The sequence below is a fragment of the Paramormyrops kingsleyae genome, chromosome 4, assembly GCF_048594095.1.
Source record: "Paramormyrops kingsleyae isolate MSU_618 chromosome 4, PKINGS_0.4, whole genome shotgun sequence".
In the NCBI taxonomy this organism is placed as follows: domain Eukaryota; kingdom Metazoa; phylum Chordata; class Actinopteri; order Osteoglossiformes; family Mormyridae; genus Paramormyrops; species Paramormyrops kingsleyae.
In genome coordinates this window covers 45,506,506-45,528,489 of record NC_132800.1, presented here as the reverse complement: position 1 = coordinate 45,528,489, position 21,984 = coordinate 45,506,506, and the positions used below count along the sequence as shown (strand labels likewise).

The 21,984-nt window shown below is 51.9% G+C and overlaps 1 protein-coding gene across 1 annotated transcript; it reads left to right on the top strand.

The window, feature by feature from the left end:
- Window positions 1-860: 860 nt before the first annotated feature.
- Window positions 861-21,092, top strand: LOC111834038 (glypican-1-like). The gene is made up of 9 exons (XM_023792906.2): window positions 861-1,536; window positions 10,382-10,540; window positions 13,662-14,053; window positions 17,605-17,770; window positions 17,902-18,035; window positions 18,453-18,581; window positions 19,405-19,535; window positions 19,621-19,796; window positions 19,963-21,092. The coding sequence occupies exons 1-9, from the start codon at window positions 1,389-1,391 to the stop codon at window positions 20,172-20,174; spliced, it is 1,647 nt and encodes a 548-aa protein (XP_023648674.1). The 5' UTR covers window positions 861-1,388; the 3' UTR covers window positions 20,175-21,092.
- The last annotated feature ends 892 nt before the right edge of the window (window positions 21,093-21,984 follow it).

The window sequence follows — 21,984 nt, the reverse complement described above, 5'->3', positions numbered from 1 at the left end:
ATGTGACTGCTACAGTGAATAGTGAAAATTTGCTGATCTACTGATTTCTTTTGCTGTTTTGTTCGATGTCATATCATTTCCAGGGGTGACGGTGCCGAGTATGAAGCTAATTTCTGCATTATATGTATGACAATTAACAAAATAGGAAAAATATTGAAGCAGAATTACTTCAACAAAGTGCCAAACAAAAGATAGATAGATAGATAGATGGATGGATGGATGGATGGATGGATGGATGGATGGATGGATGGATAGATAGATAGATAGATAGATAGATAGATAGATAGATAGATAGATAGATAGATGGATGGATGGATGGATGGATGGATGGATGGATGGATTAATCCCCGGAGGGAAATGAAGCTGTCATAGCCGCCAGCTCCAATTAAAGGTACATTATTCAAGTAAATGAATCGCTTCTTGTGACTGAAGGCGACTGTATTTGCACAAAAAAGCGTCGTCGAAAAGAAAAGCATTACTGTTGCGTTTGAATGAAAAAGTAGTAAGTGTCACATTTGCAACGTTTTACAGGAACATGCCATAATAAACAAGTAATGTGAGTTTTTCTTTGCATAACCAAGAAAATTAAAGTTACAGCGAGCGGTCCGCTCCTGCTGCACCGGGGATGCGAAGCAACTTCGCCTTTAAAATGAACGATTACGTCAGGGGAGCAGTTTAGAGCACAACAGGTTTTTTCAGGGTCTCTTTATGGGGACTTTCCCCTTTACTATTCGCCGTATTCGGTAATGCTGTGTCTGACTAAAATGACGCCGAAATGTTAACGTGCCGTCATTCCTCCCACACACCACATGTTTCACGCCTGCCATTGTCACCTTGGGCTGGCGATCAGTCTTTTGTCATTTATCTACATAACTGTCCGATCGGCGCTGCAGCAGAGATTCTCCCCAGTCGCGGGCGCCTTTCCCTGGGAACAGCAGCCCCTAGATCTCTTGCGAGCCCATCAATCAAGGAGAAAAGAAGGGAGGCCGTAAGGAAATAAGCGGCTCCCGCATCTCATTGGGCGGCCGGCCACTTTAAAAGGCAGGCTGCAACGAGTCGAAGCTAGTCCTCCGTGCGGCCGCGTCGGCAGCGCATCTGTTAGGGGGGGGGCGCTCCGCGTACTTTGCCTCGGTTTTCTTCTCTGGATTACAACTTGTGTTTTTTTTTTAATATATACGTTTTGATATTTTTAATTCCCCTCTTTTTTAATAGCAGCCTTTTAGGCAGTGCTGACATCGACTCTTTCCGGGGACGTTATCCATTATTGCAATTGCACGCGAGCAGCGGATCGGCGAAGGGGTCCCGGCGATAAGCTGTGTGCGCTTTAAGGGAACCGGTCGTTCTGGACACCCGGCTGCTCCTCAGCCCCCCGATCTCCTCCGCCCGGCATGGACGCCCCCCTGGCACTCCTCATCTGCCTGCTCGCAGTCCCGGCCGTCGCCAATGATGGCAAACCTCGGAGCTGTTCCAGTGTCCGGCAGTTTTATATCGACAAGGGCTTCAGCCAGAGCTGGGTACCGCGCATCAAGATCTCGGGTAAGGAACCGCCTGTCGGGGCTCTTTCATCGGGGACTCTGTAGACAGCTGCGTGTGGGCAGACAAGCGTGCGAGCGTGAATTTTAAACCGCAAGAGAAACCTGCCGGGGATTTTTACTGTATGATGCGAGTAGAGACCCCACAGATGTGGGTGTGATGGTGGATAACGATGGACAATGGGCTTCACCTGCCCAGGTGACATGCAGGCGTGATTGGGTGTAGTACTTCAGGCGGCCTTCAGACTTTCATGGATGTGAAGCGTCAGATCCTCATGAGGATCGACCAGCTGATTTCCATGGGGATCAAGCAACAGATCCGGGCTTAATAACAGCTGCCGGTTAATTATAAGCAGAGGAGCTGCGGTTTGGGTCAGTCACGGGGGTTATTATGAAGCTGGATGTTTGAGGAACTTCGTCATGGTAACTCGCGCAAACACAAAGTTCCCTTCGCCAGAGATGGGGCAGTGATTACGCGCTGGTCTACCGCTTTCGCTTTGGCTCAGCAGATGTGCTGATCACTCACTTAAATGCTGAAGCAGGGAGTTTTCCTCATCGCGGCACTGTGGCCGGTCCGCCGATTCCCGCTGCCGGACATTAACCTCGCCTGCTGCCCCTAGAAAATACTGCCGAACTGGACTGGGGTTGGACCCAGCCTCGAGGAATTGGCGATTCCCCAGTGCCTGATCAGAGTTAATTACCAGCCTAATAGGGGAGCTGTGGACAGCGGCTCTCCTTTGCCACGGGTATGTCTGTGCCCGGGCCCTCCAGGCCCTCTAATTACCCCCTGCGTGGGTATTTGACCAGCCTGCTGGGGCAGGACATAAAAGGCTGAGTGAACATTGCCTTTTTAATTTGGGAACCTATGTCCTCCAGCTGGAGACCTATAGAGACTGGGGGTGGTGGAGCTTTTGGGTGGGTCTGAAGCTACCCTGCCAAGGGGGTGGGGGTCTACCGGTGGCCTTGTCGCTTGGGGGAAAAGGCTGATAGTGGGTGTTTTGGAGAGGTTTGGTGTCACTGGCCTACCATGGTGTCATCCTGACCTTTGGTCACATCCTGGGTGACTCTGTGACCTTTACAGTCACGGGGCTCTACTCTTTGTGGCATTTAGGAATCTCCCTCTGCAGCAGATTGTTAAACCCACCCAGCCCCTTGATTTCCCTGCTCATGAGTCCAGTCTCTATGCTACAGGATGTGATGCTTTGATGGTTCAGTTTAAAGATGCAATACGGAAAGCCACCTGAGTGCCAGGGTGCCCCCTGCTGTTCAGTGACCTTCTTGCATGGCATCAGGTCATCGAGACTGTTTTGTTCTTACACTGAGCTTCTGAAGGCTGTGCAGGGTCACGTGCCCATGGACTCCCAGTAAAATCACCCGTACAACGTTGTTTACCCGTGCCCTGACTTTAATGGTTACCATCCTCACAGCTCTTTGATCTCCCACCGTTATGGCACTGTCATGCTCATGTGACTGGGCTGTCCAATCAGAGCTTGCTGCTTGAAACACACATATTTGTTCCCAAAATAAACGGCTCGCTGGCCTGAGCGGTGGCTCCGCCAGATAGGGGGATTCTTTCTCTCTCTCTTTCACGCGTACGTCCCTTTAGTGGGGAGCGTCAGTTAAACGGATGAGTGTGAATGTAATTTCAGCTGAAAGCCTGTGCCTCACCCCCCCCACCAAACAGCCAGTCCCCAGCCGTGGCCTCGCCCTAATTCTGTGTTCCAGTTCAGCACGTTCTTTCGTCTTATATGTGGTTGGATCATTCTGCTGGCCCATTATCTTCTCTTTTCCCACTAATATTTTCCTCGGCCCTAATGCTTGGCCGCTGCATCCATGATGCCGTGTCATTTGGTTCGGGGCAGAACTGGCCCCCTTGCATGGCGCCTTCCACTGGGACAGTGGCCAGACAGCTGCTCGGCGCCATCTTGATTTGGGCTGGGATTTTGGGCTGCCGTGTAGTACAGCCATAAAACAAGTGGGGGAGCTTGAGCACCTCGATGCAACACCCCTACCATGTCGTCATTGCCTTTGTTCCTCCGGTCCACTAGTTGCTGCTGTCAGTGATCAGACTTCTTTGACTGGCAGGTGAGCAGACGAAAAGCTTCAGAGAGTCAAAGCAGTCAGAGTGAAGAGACTAATTCCTCAGGTATGATGTTAATGGTGCATTCCATTTGCCTTCGGATCCAAGTTTTGGCGGCCGAGAATGTCATATCCGCTGCTTAACCAGACAACTTATCGGATTTAAGGTACCTCAGTTTAAATGGCCTTTATCTTCGTTCACTTAGCCTGAACTACCTTAAATCCCACAAATAATCCGACTAAACATGAAATCCAGTTGTAACCCGGTTATTTCTTAGCCATTGTTAGCTTTACGTATAAAACTCTGTAGCAACACGTCCACAGATACGTTGGGTGGTATAGTGTGTGCGACCGATTTTAATGATCCACAAATGAGAAGTAGTGCTTAAACAGTATAAAACTACAACTTTCCCTTCTGTTGATAAAGGGCGCAGCCATCTTGCATTCCTTGGATCCTCTGTGCTGCTCCGAGATATTTCTCGCATCTCCGAGAAACGGGAGCGTGCATGTCATCACTTCCGGCTTCAAAACCCAGAATCCGACTCGGAATCCGAATTCTGAGGGTAAGTGGAACGCACCATAAGTACCACTGTCCACAGCTCCCCTTTTAGGCTGGTAATTAACTCTGATCAGGCACTGGGGAATCGCCAATTCCTCGAGGCTGGGTCCAACCCCAGTCCAGTTCGGCAGTATCTTCTAGGGGCAGCAGGCGAGGTTAATGTCCGGCAGCGGGAATCGGCGGACCGGCCACAGTGCCGCGGTGAGGAAACCATAAGAAATGGGGAGGGGGGGGGGGGTGCTGTTCTGGGGACTGAGAGGTGTTGGGTGTGTGAGGGAGGGGGTTCTCTCACCCTTTCCCTTCTCTTCTTTTGACTTCCTTCTCCTTAGTCCTGCACACAGTGGGTTTCACTGGACAGCTGTGTCTCTGAACCCGAATCACTTTACTGAAATATTCAGCCATCAAAATAATAAAAAGTTCTGCAAAATTCTAGGGTGGTTCCAAAAGCCTGAAAACCTCTGGTCTGGCATTCTGCGGCTTGGGACGGGTGACGGATTTGCATCTCTATTGGTCTGCTAACCCCCCCCGCCCGTCACCGCTGTGAATAATTCACTGGGCCGCTTCGCGTGGTCTTCGTTCCACTGGCAGCATCGATCGTAGCCTCCCTGCTCGATTTGGGGGGGCATGCTCTGCTGTCATGTGGGGAGGCGGCGGCCCCATACCAGGCCAGAATCTGCCTCGGAGGCAGAATCAGTGCTGATCATAATTTCTGTTATGTGTGTGTGTGCAGCCTCAGTAGGATGGCAATCCTCAGGGTCTGGGCCAATGGTGGTGGTGGTGGTGGTAGGGAGGGGGTTTGGGTTAGGACCCTAAAAAATTTAATATGATATGCTGTTGTGGGACAAGTACTAAGGGCAGTAATTCAAATAACACAACACCCGTTAGCCACTCTGAAACTGAGCCTTCTGGCCAAAGCCACCAGCTCGTGTGTGTGTGTGTGTGTGGGGGGGCTCTAAGCCCTCATCAGTGAAATGGATTTTTTACGGGTTGTCCTGCTCCAGTCCAGCTGCCCCTGGCTTCACCTCCGCAGGTCAGCTGAGCATCTCGGGAAGTTCTCCTCCATGTTATCCTAAGCCGCCACAACTCTTTTGGTGGGGGGTCCGTTCGGCACTAGGGCTCCTCAGTAAAGCATATAGGGTAGGGGGGTGGGGCGTGCAGAACCACCTGCAGCATTTGTAATGGCCTCGCTGATTGGTTCATGTGTGACATCTGCCTGTGTGATTGGCTGCTTCCATTCGGGGTTTGGGGTGGAGGGGTGTTTACAGGTGACTTCTCATGCCTCACTCTTGATGAGGAGCTCCATGTGAACTGGGAGGGAGAGTAAGGGGTAGCAGGGGTGGCTGCTTTGAGTTCGCTAAAAGCCTTTGGCCGTAAATGTTTTATGTCGCCTGAAGCCCCCACATTGAGCCTCGTTACCAAGTCAGTTTACTGTCTGATGCTATTTTTGGAGTCCTGCCCCCCGCCACAGAGACTGCTGTGAGCTGATGGATACTTGTTACTTGGAGGTGATGGGCTCTTGCTCAGAGGGATAAAAGGATGGGCCCAACTCATCTGGGGAGGCCGGGGGGAGGAGTAATATTTTGGTCATTAAAAATCAAATGTTCCCATTGTGCTAATGTGAGAGTGGGAGCCCTGGATTTTCACTCTAATGGCATGGCATGTTGGTCCCACATAGTCACTGTCACTCCAGTCAGACTATAGTCAAAGCCACAGTAGGGGGACAGCCACTGTATGACAACGTGGCCAGAGACATCAGCATCCATGCGTCTGATTCCGGAATTTTCTCATGACTGATCTCTGCTCGGCATGGGATGAGACAACGAGCTTAAGATGGGTCCCGACTGTTTCTCCAGGAGATGGGGATGAAGGTGGGCGAGGAACAAGTGAAGAGAGAGGGGGAAGGAAAATGGTGAGAAAGATCGATCTGAATCAGGATGCAGGATGGATGTAAAGCCCTGGTACACAGACCTGCATCCAGGCGTACTTGCAGGTGCTCCAGGGCGGTGTTTCTGCTGAAGGAGCTTGGTGAGAGGGTGGAGGCGTCCATTTGGATGGGGTCCAGGCAGCCACCTCCGCCCTCTGCATGGCAGTGAGCTGCTGGGAGCTTCACCTGCACCCGTCTGCCGTGCCGGTGTAACAACGGGTTTCTGGGCCGCTAGACTGAGCCCTCGCATTAAACGGGATATGTCTGCATGCTGCGTCCCCTCTCCCCATCCCGGTTCCTGTGAGGGGGGGGGGGCTGCAACAGCTCATGAATAATTTACACGGCAGAGGAGCAGAAATCGGACAATCGCTTGGAGATGTAAAAGGGGGGTGGGGCCATGTCCTGGTGGTGGGGGTGGGGGGAGCTAGCATGGGTTTTAGGTCTCTAGGCCCGAGGATTGGTGCCCTCAGAAATCAAAGGAGCTAGACGACAAAGGAGCAGGGGAGACCGAGGCCAACCAGGCAGCTGCCTCCCCACAAACTCACTTTATGCATTTAATTAAGACCGAAACGGTGACAGTCACACCCCACAGAAGTGGTGACATCATGCTGCATATGCCTGGCTGGCATGGGGAGGGCCCTCTGCCTCTGATTGTACCATCATCATCATTGAGATTATGTCAGGAACCTCAGTCCAAAGTAAACTGCACAGCTTAGCTCCAGGGTGTGAGAGCTGGGGACCCCTGAGGGGGGCGGGGTTCTTCCTCATCCTGTGATACATACAGCGTTGCCGGGGGAACTTTGTTTTTCCCTCTTACTCCTGCCTCACCACCGTGGCTGTGCAATTCCCAGAATTGGGGGGGGGGGGGGGTGTGCTTTGGTGCCCCCAGGGACGGGTGCAAGCAACACCTCAGGAGTGATGGTCAATCGGGTCTCAGCAGCTCCCCCTGGGGTTGGAGAAGTCCAGCTGGGACTGAGGAGCTCATTAACAAAGGTGGACGGAGGAGGGAGGTGGGGGGGTGGAACCGCCTTGATGTGGGATCATGTAGAAATCGACCATGAGGACAGACATCAATCAGGTTTACTGTCCTGTCCTGATGGTTTTATAAGGCTGGGGGGTTTTCAAAGGACAGGGGGCTGCAAGAAACAACTGTAAGGTAGTTTGGGTGTCCGGGGGGGCGGGGGGGGATACAGAATTAATGAATGAATGGGGAAAAAAGACACAATTTGTGTTTTCCCCAGCTGATGTTGTATTGCATGTACCAACGACAGTCAGTGCCAGTTTGACTGTGCAGTGTGTGTCTCAGCTCCCCGCAGCCTTTATGACACTGCTCTGTTTCCCTGGAGTGGTGTGCCCCTCCCCTTCCCATCTCATCCACCTCACACACCGGCCCAGACTTGCTGTCCCCTAGCCTTTATGACTGGGATAAGCGCCGCTCTGTGGCTCTTTCTGTTTGTATGGACAGCACATGAAGTGCTGGCTGTTGGCATCCAAGTGCAGGAGTGGTGAGGCAGGTTCAGGAACGTGATGTCGACCACGGCCTCTGTCCCCTGGTGAAAGCCCCTCCCCCTGCCCCGACAGAGGTGTACAGACACTGCTGCCTGAAAGTGATTCGGGTGGCTTATTGCTGGGGGGTGGGGTCCCTATGCGGCCAGCTGGTTTGTATTTATGGGGAGGGCTGTCATTTTGGGTGGGGCGGTGAACTCTGTTTGGGGTGGTTTTTCTTGTCCTCGGTTGCAGATGTAATCGGGTAGCCGCCATCTGTTTGCCCCCAGGTTTGGGGTGGGGGTCCGCAGTCATACCTCAGGACACCCTCGGACACATTTGCCGAGGGGCCTTGTATCCTCGTGGTTCTATAGAACTGCTTTGCACGCTTGTTAAACACATGCACATTACAGAAATCAGACTTATGAGGAATATCCACTATACCATCACTGATGCTAACCTGACTAATGCAATAAAAAAGACTGATGTTCCTATGCTTTAATCAGGCTTGAAGCCCCCCCACTCCCGACTGCACACGGGGCTGTTTATCTATCCTAAATGATGCTTCACTTCTCGCATCCTGGCTGGGGGGGCAGGGGATTTCCTCTTTCTGCTGCTAGGGCAGAGCAAAAGAATAGATCACAGCCCCCGCTGATGCTGATTCGCTGCCCCAGATTACTTGCCTGGAAGGAAACTAAACACAGAAACTGAGAAGGACCGCTGTCATTTAGGGCCCCCAGGCCACTTGAACTACAGAGTGGGGGGCAGGAAGTGGGGCGAGGGGCTACGATGAGGCAGCATGTGGCCCCAGAAGCGAGCCAGCACATGTGAGCACAAGCTGATGGTGGGGAGATGTCCCCCTGCCCCCCTGCCAGGACAGCCACGGTCAGCAAAGCCTTCTAAAGTGCCAGCGAGGGTCAGGCAGGCTGACGTCTGTAGTTAAGCAGCATGGAGGCCCAGCTGTCGGTGGTCTGCCCGCGGGTCTGTCCGTCTGCCGCCCTGCCGTTATCCGTCTGCTGTAATGCGCAGCTCCCTCAACTCTGTTGTGAGGTGGCCCCTCATAACAGCGGCCGTGAGCTGACACTGGCCCCGCATTAGCGTGCCCCCCCCCCCCAATCATGTCTCCCCCAGCCAGACGCTTGCCGCTTCTCACGCCCAGGAGTTTCAGCACCTTCGTTTCCTACAGCGACTGCTACCCTTGATGCCGCCGTCTGTGTTGTGACTTTTTCCTGAAAACTGGTGGGCGGTGAAATCTGGCGCTGGTCCGTTCTGTCGGCTCTGTGTCACCGCTGGGTCACTCAGGGCCGCGGGCCCGGCTTTGTGCTACCAAGTTGATGCTGAGCTTGTCACAGGCACGCCATCAGTAACTCTAACAGTTGGGACATTGTCATCCACCCTACCTGGCAGGGGCTCAGATGAGCACAGAGCCTGTATTGAGCCTGAGTCACGAATGGAAAAAGCCCCACATCCAGTTGAGTATGTTGTGTCTCGGTCTCTGGGCCTGAGGATCGGTGCCCTTAGAAGTCAAAGGAGCTAAATGACACAAAGGCAGGGATGGGATGGGGGGGGTGGCGTCACTGTCCTGGGGGCTCTGCAGTTTTATCAGGAACTACCTTCGGCTGGAAGCTACTACTGGCTGTGGATTGACCTGGTGGGGTATAGGGGAGAGCATTGAGGACAAAGCAGCCATCCACCCCACCCCCCCGGTGACCAGCGCCTCTCCCAGCCATTGGGTGAATCCCCTGTGGCTGACAGCTGATTAGCTGCTCTTCTTACCTGTGCCCTGGTCACTCAGTGAAAGATGCCTGGATGCCTGGCCTGGGTCCGTGTCCCACCCACTTGACAGCATGCATTCTTATTTGCTAGAAACGTAGCAGTGCTTCACCGCCACAGTGTCCGTCCATTCCTGTCACTGCTCCGCTTCTCTTTTGCCAGCTGGTGTGTGAGATTTACTTCCATACACTGTAATATTTCGTCCTGACCCCACTTCTTTTTTCCATTCATTCACCCCATTTCTTCTGAGCTCATGCGAATAAACCTGCATGTGTTTAAATCCCAATCACTGCTCATCGGTTGTTAGCATTGTGTTTAAGAACATAAGCACATGGATGTATAGGAAATATGAATCGATGGACTTGGTGGTAACAGAGCAGGAACTGTATGGCTTTTTCGATGGGTGCCTCTTACCGCCGACGGAACTGCTGACCAGCAGGTCGGGTCCTTTACCCCCCCCCCCCAGATCCAGTCACGCCGCTGCTGATTGAGAGGGAGCCGCACTCTTCATCATCTTCATGATAGTTCACTCTACATCTTTTTATTTGTCATTAATCTTGGATTATTCCCTACGTGTGTCCTTGCTGCTCATGAAGCTCTTTTGAAGGAACTTATTACTTGCCCCCATTCCTGCCACGGTGGTTCTAACATGCCCACAGCTGGTGGGGGGTGCAGGGGGGTTTCATATGTAGGCTATGCACCCCCGTACCCTGGGTAGGTAAGCCCCAGCATATCTCCTGGTTGCCCAGTGAAATGCACCCCATTGCCTTGCCTGGATTCCCTGGGTACCACATGTCCACATGACCCCATTGCCGGGGCCATGTGCTTTCCGATTGGCCTGAAACGTTGCACTGTTTCACTGCGACCGCGACACTGTCCTTCCTTTCCTGTCACTTCCCTGCTTCTCCTCTGTCGACTGTTTAGTGTGATCCACTTCCAAACGGTGTAATATTTTGGAGCTAAAACCACACCTGCTCCGTTTAGGCCACGTCCATTACTTAATCTCGGCCTGATCTCCCCCCTCTACAGGCGAGCACCTGCGGATCTGCCCCCAGGGCTACACCTGCTGCGTCAGTGAGATGGAAGAGAGTCTGTGGAACATGAGCCAGCGTGAATTCAAGGGCCAGGTGCGCGACTTGGGCCACGCCCTGCAGGCCTCGCTCAGCACCCTCTACGGGAACTTTGATGGTGAGTGACGGCGGCGGGGCTGTGTGAGACTCCCAGTAGCCGTATTTTGGCTCCTGGGGGCCGAGACAACAGATCTTCATATCTAGTGACCAGTGTGTGTGAGAAACAATGTACAATAACACTCCTGTTTCACTTTCAGTTCATAGAATTGTTTATATGGGGGGTTAGTCTGAGTCATACGCTGCCCATTAATTGGTCAGGGTGCATGGAATACAAATGTCACCACATTACCATGACAACCTGACGCCTGACTGAGCAGAGCAAAGCATTCTGGGAGGAGCACATGCCTGATCGTCTCAGTGCTGCAGCTGTTTGTACCGCTCTGTGTTTAGGGGGGTGGGTCACGTTAACCACCAGGCCCCTGCTTTTTGGGAGATTATCCCAGTCCCCCCCCAGTTGTAACACTGTAATTTGCAGCTGTTGTCCAGGGTATGCAGTCACATGATCACATGTGTGGATGTGGCTCGCATCTTAAGAATCCGGGGGGGCTTAGCCAGCTGACCGGCCTGGCATCCCGGGAGGGTGGATGAGGAAGATGAGGGGGAGGAGGAGCTTGCGGGATGCTCTGGGTGTTCCCGATGTAACCACCGTACCCCCGGATTGTGAGCAGGGCTGGAATGGTGTCTGATATTGCCCCCCCCCCCCCCCCCAAAACTGAGGTTGTCAGTGACAAGATGAGGCACCCAGGTCAAGCCCGGAGGTGTGCTACTTCGTGTGGAGAGCCCTTCACTGATGGTTAATTACAGCCTGAGCTTGTTAGATGGGGGTGGGGGTGTGCCGTTTTTTCCTGCCTCCCCCAACTCTTCTTGTCAGATCATCATGTTTCCACTTCAGTGCCCCCTCCAAGCTACACTGCTTGGTTACTCAGAATAAACAGAAATATCATGGGATGAGGGCGGAGTTTCTGTGGATCACAGCCAGCCAGCTTTGCCCTTGAAGGAATAGGGGGGGAGAGCCTCGCCGTGTGTCTGAAACACATTGTTTCAAGGTTAATGAGATGCCGTGGGGGGGTGGGGGGTATGAAATCTGATTATAAACCTACAGGTGTGATAGTGGTTATGTAAATTTGACTCCCCTCTAACTGGTGGCCAGTCAGGATGGCGTGCATGGCAGCATGGGGTAGATGGGGGCGGGGCTGTGGTGAGGGGACGGTGAAGGAGGGGGATGAGGTAGTAATGAAAGCATGAGAGCGGCAGTGTGGTTAACAAACCATCATGTTTTTAAACGGGCATGTCCCAAGGACGGCCGTCCGCAGCACACAATGGGAAGGTGGCTGATTCTGCCATCTGGCATTCTGAGAAGCACGTGATCGCCCCCTGTGGGTGGTAGAGGCCACGGTGGGTCACTGTTACTGTGCTGACCGCCCTCCCCAACCGGGGTCACTCTCCGTGTGTTTCTCTCCCCCCAGATCAGGACAATTTCCACTCGATCTGTGTCACTTACGGGGTCGGTTCGGTCACCAGGCCATCTGGCTGCATTTCTGAGATGCCCACAATGACCCTCCAACACCCCCCCCCCCCCACACACAACATAGTCACGCTTGTCAGGGGGGGGGGTTCTCCTGCTGAGCCCGGCATCACTGGGCATGTTCCAGATGCATGGGGTAAGAGCAGCCTCATCCAGAAGGCTTTTTTTTCCGGCCCTGTGGCCTCGTCACTTAAGCCACATTGCCTGAGTCTGCATCTGCGCAGTGCTTGCCCAGCATCTGCACTCTGGTCGGTCTGCATCTGCGCCATGCCAGGGCTTTTCCCTGTGCTGTCGAACCCACTGCTCAGGCACATTCTTAATATTTAAAGTTTGGCCTTCACTTACAGGGAGGGGACACTGTGGAGTGTCTGTAATTCTCTCTGTGTATCTGTGTGACGCCATAAGACGGCGAGGTCATCATGTGACCATCCTGAATCCAGGTGGACACTCGCTGTGTCTCCCGGCAAACTCTGATCTGGAGAACCGCTCCCCATCTACTATTTGGATGGATGTGGGATCTGGCACTGTGGACCGCAGTGCAGATCAGAAGCCTGGGAGCCGGCTGGTGCGAGGATCTAAGCCCTGACTCCAGTGGTGCTTCTACAAAGGCGTGCGTTTTGGCCCAGAGTGTCGCTGTAATGGGCAGGATAAGGAGCTTGTTCCAAGTGCTGGGAGGTTGTGGAAAAGCATCCAGATCCATGCGGGCCGTGAGCTGAAGCCTGCAGGCGCCGGGAAGTACAGAGGACCACTCCTGACCTGGGCTGGACCGTTACTCTGTGGTCCAAAATTAACTTTGTGTGCACGTTCCTGCTGGCTGTGTCCGTGGCAGGGAAATGGAGATGGGTAACGCACAGGGGGCCCCCCCCTCCCCTACACGCACGCGCACACACACACACACACACACACACACACACGCACGCACACGCATGTCGGGTATACCTATCCTTATGGGGACTGCTCATTCACTTCTATGGGAAAAATGCTAACGCTAACTATGACAACCTTAACCCCTACATAACCATAAGTAACCAAAAAAAATACAAGAGTATTTTGGTATACCCGCTCACACACTCACACACAAAACAAAAGGGTCCTTGTGGGATTGGGGCTGGATTTGGTACCATTTCAGGGCTGATGATCACAGAGGTCTGTCCCTGTATGTCTGTGATTGTCCCTGTCTGTGTCTCTTACTGCTGTAATGTCTCCTCCCTCCGATCAGCTCTCGTCTATATCTGGATATCTCTCCTGTTTCTGTGACCCACTTCGATGTTTCTGACGATTCGGGGGTGGGCAGAAGGAGCAGTGCAGGGGGGCATGGTCTCCTCCGATACCCCAAACCTCACAGTACTTTTACTGTCAGGCTGGGTTGCACAGATTAATTCCTAACCCCCACAAGACCCTGGTCTAAGATTTTCAAGGATAGCAGTCATCCAGTGTAGGGGTCTGAGGGATGTCAGGTGCTGCTGGAGATGGGGGGGCAGAGACAGAGAGAGTGGGGGGGGTAGACTTTTCTCCTGTTGTTCTTCCAGTATTATTCCCAAACGGTCTGCATGTTGTGTTTATTTGTATGGTAGTGGCCGTGTGGTTTCATAGCTCCTGTAAATAACTTCCATTTAGGAGGGGTGCTGATATTCTTGTATCTCCGACCCCCCAGGGTACTTTGCAGAGCTGCTGAACCGCTCTGAAGGCCTCCTGCAGGACTGGCTGGGCAGCACTCCCGGTGAGCTGTACGCAGAGGGTGCGGCCGTCTCCCGCGAGCTCTATACCGACCTGCGTCGCTACCACCGCGGCTCTGGCGTCAACCTGGAGGAGGCGCTCAACGACTTCTGGCCACGCCTACTGGAGCGCCTGTTCCGGGTGTGGGGCCTGCAGGAGCCCACCACCGGTGATTTCCTGGAGTGTTTGGCCAAACAGATGGAGGCGCTACGGCCGTTTGGGGATGCCCCTCGTGACCTGCGGCTCCGGGTGAAGCGCGTCTTCGTGGCCGTGCGCTCCTTCGTCCAGGGCCTCTCCGTCAGCCATGACGTGGTCCACAAAGTCTCACAGGTACCCAAAGGCAGCACTTCTGAAAGGTTCTCCATCACCATGGAGGGGCAGCTTGGGGCAATTCGCACTCTTAGCATTAAATGCCTTTTTTTTTTTTTTACCCTAATCTCCATTCCTCTCTTTCTGTCTCCCGGGCAAATGTTCGATTCACAATGACACAAATCGCTGTTCGGGGACAGTTCCTGTTTGCTCACACCTCCGCACTGTCATGTCCCAGCTGGGGACATGCCATCCAGTCCCCGAACGTGGCCGAGAGTGAGCCTGGGCGGGGATGAAGGCTCATCTCCCGAGCTTTCTGGCACTTTCCGGTGGATGGAGTGACTCACGTTTTCCGTGACGGTTGGATGAAGCAGTGTGCTAATGTGGTGTGGGTGCGGCATGTTCCTGAAGATCACGCCTCACCACTTCCTGCTTTAGACATATACATCATGTTAACTTGCTCTATTCTCGGGGGGGGGGGGGGGATTTGGGCTGATACTTGCTGCGTTCTCCGGTCCTGTCTGAGCGGCATGAAGATCGAGCAGGGTCGGGCTGTGGGATGGGACCATTTCCTGCATTTTGTATGCCTGTGTCACTGATGTCACCGGTGGTCTGCCTTGTGTTGTGGGTGAGGGGGGGCTGTTCCCAGAGTGTCACACATATATAAGCAGATCAGCAATCAGGTCACTTGCTGCCTTTTTTAAACCCACCCCAAAGCATTCTGCTCTCTTTACTCATACAGTTCATGTTCATCAGAGGAGCTAAGCTAATGAATGAGTGAAACAGTGACCAGCCCCCTGTCACAGGTGTCGACCCCCCCATCCCAAACCTCTTCCCGCACCTGGCTCCCCTAGACACAGCTGGTCCGTGTGGAGATCCACTTCTTGCTGTAGGTCGCTCCTGGGACTAGCGGGGGGGATTTCTCTCTGCTTCTGGCTGGAGCTCTGTGATGTACTCTGCTCTGGTGATGTTTTAACAGGAAAACTTTTTTTTTTTTCCCATTTTTAAACATCCAGACTAAATTCCCCTGACCGCACATCTGTCTGACACCTTCCACATCCTGTTTGTAGCACATTCCGAAACGCATTTCCTGGAGGAGTGTAAACCCCACGCAGTGCAAATCTGAGGGGGGGGGGGGGGGCAGGGGCTTGATTTCACAGCTGTGTGCTTAACCCTGCTCATGCCGCACCCTCAATTTGGCTGAAGGCTCACCATCATCATCATCACCATGGTGAAAAGCAAAGCAGAACATTCCGTTTGTCTCTGGGATGTCACAATGATTCATTAGCAATTTCGTTATCGGGGACAGCCGGTGAAGGCCTCATGAGTCGCAGTTACAAATATCTGCCGCTGTGTTCAGCCACCAGACAGGATTTCATCACCACTGATACGCTTGTACGCTATTTTAAACTTAGTGTTCACCAGCAGACATGGTTTGTCCGACATTATCTGCATCTCCAAGTTGCTGCCCAAGCCTGTTTGGATTTTAATCAGCAAAAGCAGGGATTTTGGAATTTAAAAAAGTATGCAAGCATTTGTCATGTAAAATGTGAAATTCAGTCTTTAATCTGTCCCTGGTAAACAGGACATTACAGTGACCAATCGGACCTAGAGTCCCAGACCAAAATGACCCCATCTGTTGCTAGACTTGTAGTCAAGACCGCCTAAACAAAGACCAAGACACTACCAAGACCAGAGGGTACCGAGACCAAGAAAAGACCAAGACCAAGTCTTGTTACTGAAGTGTCTTCTTGTTTCTTTGTACTTGTATTGTTTTTTACTGACTTTATTTGTTAATAACAGTGATAATGGTTCTTAATGCTGCTGTTGACTACTGTTCACTGTACATGGTTGACGTAAAATATTGTAGGACACTATTTGGTTCAGAATCTTTTTTTTCTTCATTTCCCTCCCCTACAACTAGGTGCGTCTTATGGTCCGAAAAATACGATATACTTAATTTGTAGATGAAATTGTAAAATCAAATTGAAGACACACAATTATAAACTTGAAATTGCATCATGTCCCACTGTAGTAGTACAAATGACGACACTATGATATCAACTGCCCTGAAATGGATTAGGCCTGTTAAGTCAACACAACGTGATATGCAGATGTTACTTGAAATCCAATGGTCACATTTATTTAGTCAACACCATTTTAAGTATAATATTGTAATCAAACAATATAAAGACATGTGCACACTTCACATGAATCAAATGCAAACTACAAATACTATATACCAATACAAACTGCACATCAAATTGTGCATTAATAAAATTAAGGACAAGTGCTTAAAAGATTCTGACATCTTGATATCTGAAGTGACAACTCACTGCCAATGATATCAAGCCTGTTGTTCAGTAGGGCAAGAACAATAGAACACAGACATTATGGACAAATAACAGATTGATAAACTAATACAGATAGATGAAATACTTAAAAGTGGAGGGAGAGAGAGAGAGAGAGAACGAGAGCATCACTGTAATAGTGATGTAATATGCATATTTTCAGAGAGGAGGGAGAGAGAGAAAACAGCTCACATTTTAAAATAGTGGTTGATTGCACTTCAGGAAAACTAAAGATTGCAACATCTTGTAGCCTGTGATGCTGGATCTAGCGTTTAACTTATTTTGCGCCTATAACGTGTATTTTGATTGGATGAGCGCCAATGTCTGAATCACAACAAAATGCATGTTTCTGGCAGAAACTGAACCGCTCTGAAGGCCTCCTGAAGTGCCAGATTGGTTGCATTTGAAGGGCGCGAAAGGCGAAATAATAATAATGTTGCATTATCAAACGTTATGTTGTGTGTCATGGATACTTTTCGCTCCAAATCTCCTGACCACTATGTCGATCTGAGACAGCAAGTCCAAGACAAGATCGAGGGATCCGAGACCAAGACCAAGACCAAAGACTGTCAAGACTGTGACAAGACCAAGACCACGTAAAAGTGGTCTCGAGACCAAGACCGGTCTCAAGACATCCAACTCTATCTGTTGCAGAATAACTGCAATAATGCTAAATTCACAAACCGCTGTCACCCTGCTTGAGAATGCCCAGTGGATGAGGGGAAGGCTGGGCAGTCTGGGTCACCTGAGAGCACAGGCTATAAACCCAGCTGCTCCTGGCTGTGGGCTTGATGGGTCAAGGGTAGAGAGGGTCTGATTATCTGTCTGCTGAGCAACTTAACCGCTGCCCCCCCACTGAAACATTTCCCCAAAAGGCCACGGAGAAGTGGAATCGCTTGTGTGTCTCGGAGAGAAGGTCAAAGGTCACGTCAGACACAAGCCATGTTTAAAATGGTTTGGGGTTCAAGATCTGCATCGAACAGTGGCTCTGCCCCTCCCCAGCTCAGAGACAACAGATCACTGGGTTTGTGACTAGCAGGAGCAGATTGTGGTTCATTTTGGAAGGTCCAGGCAGCTACAGTGATGAGTCAGAGGTTGTGTAATAGATGGATGGATGGACAGAAAGCAGATGGTGGGTGATCCAGTGCTTAAAGCTATCTTGCCCTCTCCAGTAAGACACTGCACCGCGCCCTCACTGAGCCTCCCTGCTGTCCCCCGCAGGTGCCGCTGAGCTCAGAGTGCACCCGTGCCATCATGAAGATGACATACTGCCCCCAGTGCCACGGCATCGCCTCCATCAAGCCTTGTGCCAACTACTGCCGCAATGTCATGAAGGGCTGCTTGGCCAACCAGGCTGACCTGCAACCCGAGTGGAGCAACCTAATCTGTGAGCCTGGGGGCCCTTTGGGGTTAGGGGTCTGAGGACCCATTGGGATCAGGGGGCCGCGGGCCCTTCGGGGTTAGGGGTCTGGGGGCCCGTGGAGTGGCACACTGACCCCCTTCCCTTCTCTTTCCCAGTTGCCTTGCTGCAGATGGCCACCCGCTTCATCTCTGGGGACTCCAGGCTCGATGTGTCCATCTTCTCCATCCCCCAGCATATCTCTGACGGCATCATGAACATGCAGGAGAACCGGGACATCTTCACCAGCAAGGTGACCCTCCTCCGGGACAGAAATCCCTTTTATACACTGGCTAGCTTCCTGATTGGGGGTTTCATTTTAGATTTTGCATTTACATTTATTTGCCAGACAATTTTATGCAAAGTGACATACATTTAATGAGAAAACAGGGTTAGTCAGTCCCTGGAGTGATTTGGGGTTAAGGACCTTGCTCAAGGGCCCAACAGTAACATTACTCAAGGGATTCTAATTGGTGACGTGCCAAACTCGCTAAGCCACACACCGGCCCTGATTTTTATTAGAAGACAGTTTTTGATGGTTTTACATAGTATTTTCTCACCATCCCTAAACCTGCTGCATTACACACACAAACACAATTCCTGTTAACTGCTACACCACCTGTTGTCCTAAGGTGGCATTACACCCTGTTTTGGGGTTGTTGCATTTCAGGTGTCGCAGGCTTGTGGGAGTCCCCAGGTCCGCAGCACCCACAGCACCCGGCCAGAGGAGGCCAAGAAGCCGGGGACCACACTAGACAGCAAGGTTCCCAACATCCTGGCAGCCAGGCTGGAAGGGCAGGTCAGTCCGCCTGCTGTTATGGCAGCACGTCATGCTAAGGCTTAGACACATGCTACGGCTACACTAAGGCTGTTAAATTAAAGCTACACAGCGCCTCAGGCTACAACACACGCTGCATGTGGAGGAGATGCTAAAGCCTTTATGTTAAAGCTCCAGAGCACTATGGGCAAAAACACACACTGTATGCTAAGCTCTTTATGCTAAAGCTGCCGCCTGGTAGTGGCTAAAACACACACCATACACATAGGTTTTGCTAAGCCCTTTACATGAAAGCTACAGGGCACTGGGGGGTAAAACACTCACCGTACACAGAGGCTATGCTAAGCCATTTAAGTTAACACTCTTTATCTGTACATTTCCCGAGCCTCTCATCCCCATGCTAAATGTGTTAGTGGTTCATAGAGGCCTGCACGTCCCAGTCACCTGGAGCGAAGCAGGATCAAACCCACCTGCTCGCTGTGATCCGTCTGCTTCACTGGGGGCGCCAGCGCATGCTCGATCAGTTGTTTGGCATCTTCGAAGCTTTGCCTGGAGCACCCCGGTGGGACAGCGGGCAGCTCCTCTCAGGAGGCTTCCAGAAGGTTCTGAGCCACTCTAGTAGAGCCCACTGTGAAAACATTCCCTGTTGGCCCCTCCCGCAGGATGGATTTCAGGTGTAGAGGAGGCCAGGCATGAACTGGCAGCCCCAGGTGGCTAAAGGGGGGGTCCCGTATGTTCTTTTGTCCTTGGTGCTCTTGCTGTGGATTGCGCCCCCCCCCCCTTGTCACTCTCAGAAACAGTCCAATGTTATAGCGCCTCCCCCACTCCTGTGTGTCCCCCCCAGATGTCACAGGTGAACAGCAAGCTGACAGAGAAGCAGTCCTACTGGGTCCAGCTGCCAGAGGTGCTGTGCGGGGACAAGGAGGAGCCCAGCATCTCCAAAGACAAGTGCTGGAACGGCATGACCAAGGGCAGGTGGGTTGCCCCCGTTCTTCCGTGTCAGTGCCCCCGTGAGGTGATCTGAACCAGTGAACCCAGAGTGTCTCCCTATACCTGACAGGTACCTCCCTGAAGAGATGGGCGACGGCCTAGCCAACCAGATAAACAACCCCGAGGTGGAGATGGACATCACCAAGCCAGACATGAATGTGCGTCAGCAGATCATGCAGTTGAAGATCATGACCAGCCGACTGAAGAATGCCTTCGACGGCAACGATGTGGACTTTCAGGACGCCAGTGAGTGGGGGGGCAGAGGGGGCGACAGCCTGTGGAATGGGAGGGGTCTACAGCCCGTGATCTTCAGCCCGTGATCGCCACCCTGATCCGCTGAGGCATTTTTACTGGGTTACCCAATGGTGGGATGTGACCTAAACCCCCCTGCCATTCCCTGCCCCTGCTACAGGTGATGACATCAGTGGCTCAGGCAGTGGTGCGTGCATTGAAGAGCACTGCCCCCGTGGGGACCCCTGCATTTTGGCCCCCAGGACGGACCGGCCTGGACCTTATGCCTACACTCCTGAGAAGAAAGCCCCTGCCAAGGACACGGGCAGCCAGGGCCCGCCCAGCACGCCCCCCCTTCTGCTCTCATTGGCTGTTCTACTGCTGTGGCGGTAACTGACAACTGATCTCACCAACCAGAACTGACATTTGGGTAACGGGGTGGGGGGCTGGGTACACAAGGGAAGGGGTCGTAACAAACATGATGCACGTCACATCGGTTTTTTTAAGGGATGGAAAAGTGGTCTTTGGAATCTTTCATTTTTAGCATTTTTTATTGCCCCCAGACTTGATGTATAGTTTAGTGTGCTGTCAGCGTTAGCTTGCTAGCACTCAGCCCCCCCCCCCCCCCCCCACCACACGGCCAGGTCTGACTTCCTCCCCCCATTGGAGAGGGTTTGGGGTTAATTTATTATTGGTGGTGGGGGAGGGGGGGTTAAAAATAGTCAAAAACCAACGCTGGGGAGTTTACAGGAAGATGCCAGGTCTCAAGTGTCCAGTGACCGCAACCACATCATGGTGCAGAGAGATGTGATTACTATGGAAAAGAGGCTGCGGCTTGTGGGGGTGGGCGGTCTGGGGGCTGCTGGGACTGCCCCGTGGCTGTCAGAGGTCGGGAGAGGTGAGCAGAAACACATGGCGGGGCCCCTCCTGTGGCTCTGGGATACTGCCAAATTGCCCTGAGAGGAGAACATGAGGCGAGAGAAGCAAAAGTCTCACCTCTACTCTGCCTGGCTTGTAAAGAGAGGGATGTGATTCCCTCCTTAAAGGACGAATGGAGGAGCCACTGACTGGGAGAACGGATGAGAGCGACAGGAGCACTGTGCTGCTTGGCCTGGAAAAACTGCATGGGAGAGCGGGGGGGGCGAGGTGGCTTTTCAGTGAGCAGCACGGCAGTGTGTAGAAAGGAGAGCAGAGCATTGAGCACGTGAGCTGATGCAGGGCTGCGGATTTGCTCTGCTGGGATTACGGAGCACTTTCTGTCCTGTGATTTCCCACGATGGCGATGATCCAATGGATGAGGGAGGGAGGGAGGGAGAAAAAGAGGACAAACTGTGACATTAACAAATCGTTCATTTCCACCTGAAGAAGCGTTAATCGGTTAACAGTCTCGGCTCCCCATCCCCTGCCCTCCCACGCCTCCTCGAACCCAGTCTCCCTGACGCCAGGCCCTCGGCTACAGCACTGGAATCCGGCTCCTCTGGGTGAGAAGGACGATGCTTTTTCACAGAGTTTGCCAGGAGACAAGCCTTCCAAACCGATTAGCATTCATGGAATAAGCCTGTGTTTTACGTTCTCCTCTTGCACTTTTTCATCACCTTTGATTGGAACAAAAAGCTGCCAATAATACTGAGCACAGCCCACTGCTCATGGACTTAAAGCTCTTTTTGTCTGTCTGCCCAGGGCACATGTTTGCAGAGCAGTGAATGGGCACTCTATGTGCAGAGAGGGGAAGGGGACTCACTCTTATTAGTATGCTGAGGGACAGGTACTCATCACTACGGGGATGGATCATGGGCCCTAAACACGCAATAGACATGGCAAATATATCTGCTGTCTGTAAAATGCAACCAAAGCCAAAGTGTTTTTTTGGGGAACTTCGTGCTTGCGGATGAAAAATGATGATTGAAATGTGCTGTTATTGTCGTTTGGTCTTGGATTCTTGTGTCAATTACCTATGGAGTCATAGGAGTACCAATACAAAAGAATAAATCTGTAAAAGAATAAGGACATAAATGTTGAAATAAATACAAATAAAAGAAATTTTAAATAAAAGGAATAATTAAAATACTTTTCTTTATTGCTTTTGATTTTAGCATATTGCTTCATAATGCCCTATTGCTCGTCGTTTAACCGTACTGATTTTACTTTTACCATATTGCTTTTACTAAAGGGACAAGCTGTTAACTTGCTTTGGGCACGCCTT

Bases quoted from the DNA above. Each gene is read 5' to 3' on its own strand.
- LOC111834038 (XM_023792906.2), top strand. From the start codon at position 1,389: ATGGACGCCCCCCTGGCACTCCTCATCTGCCTGCTCGCAGTCCCGGCC. The intron at 18,582-19,404 runs GTCAGTCCGCCT...TGTCCCCCCCAG, and splicing joins CAGCCAGGCTGGAAGGGCAG to ATGTCACAGGTGAACAGCAA. The intron at 19,536-19,620 runs GTGGGTTGCCCC...TATACCTGACAG, and splicing joins AACGGCATGACCAAGGGCAG to GTACCTCCCTGAAGAGATGG.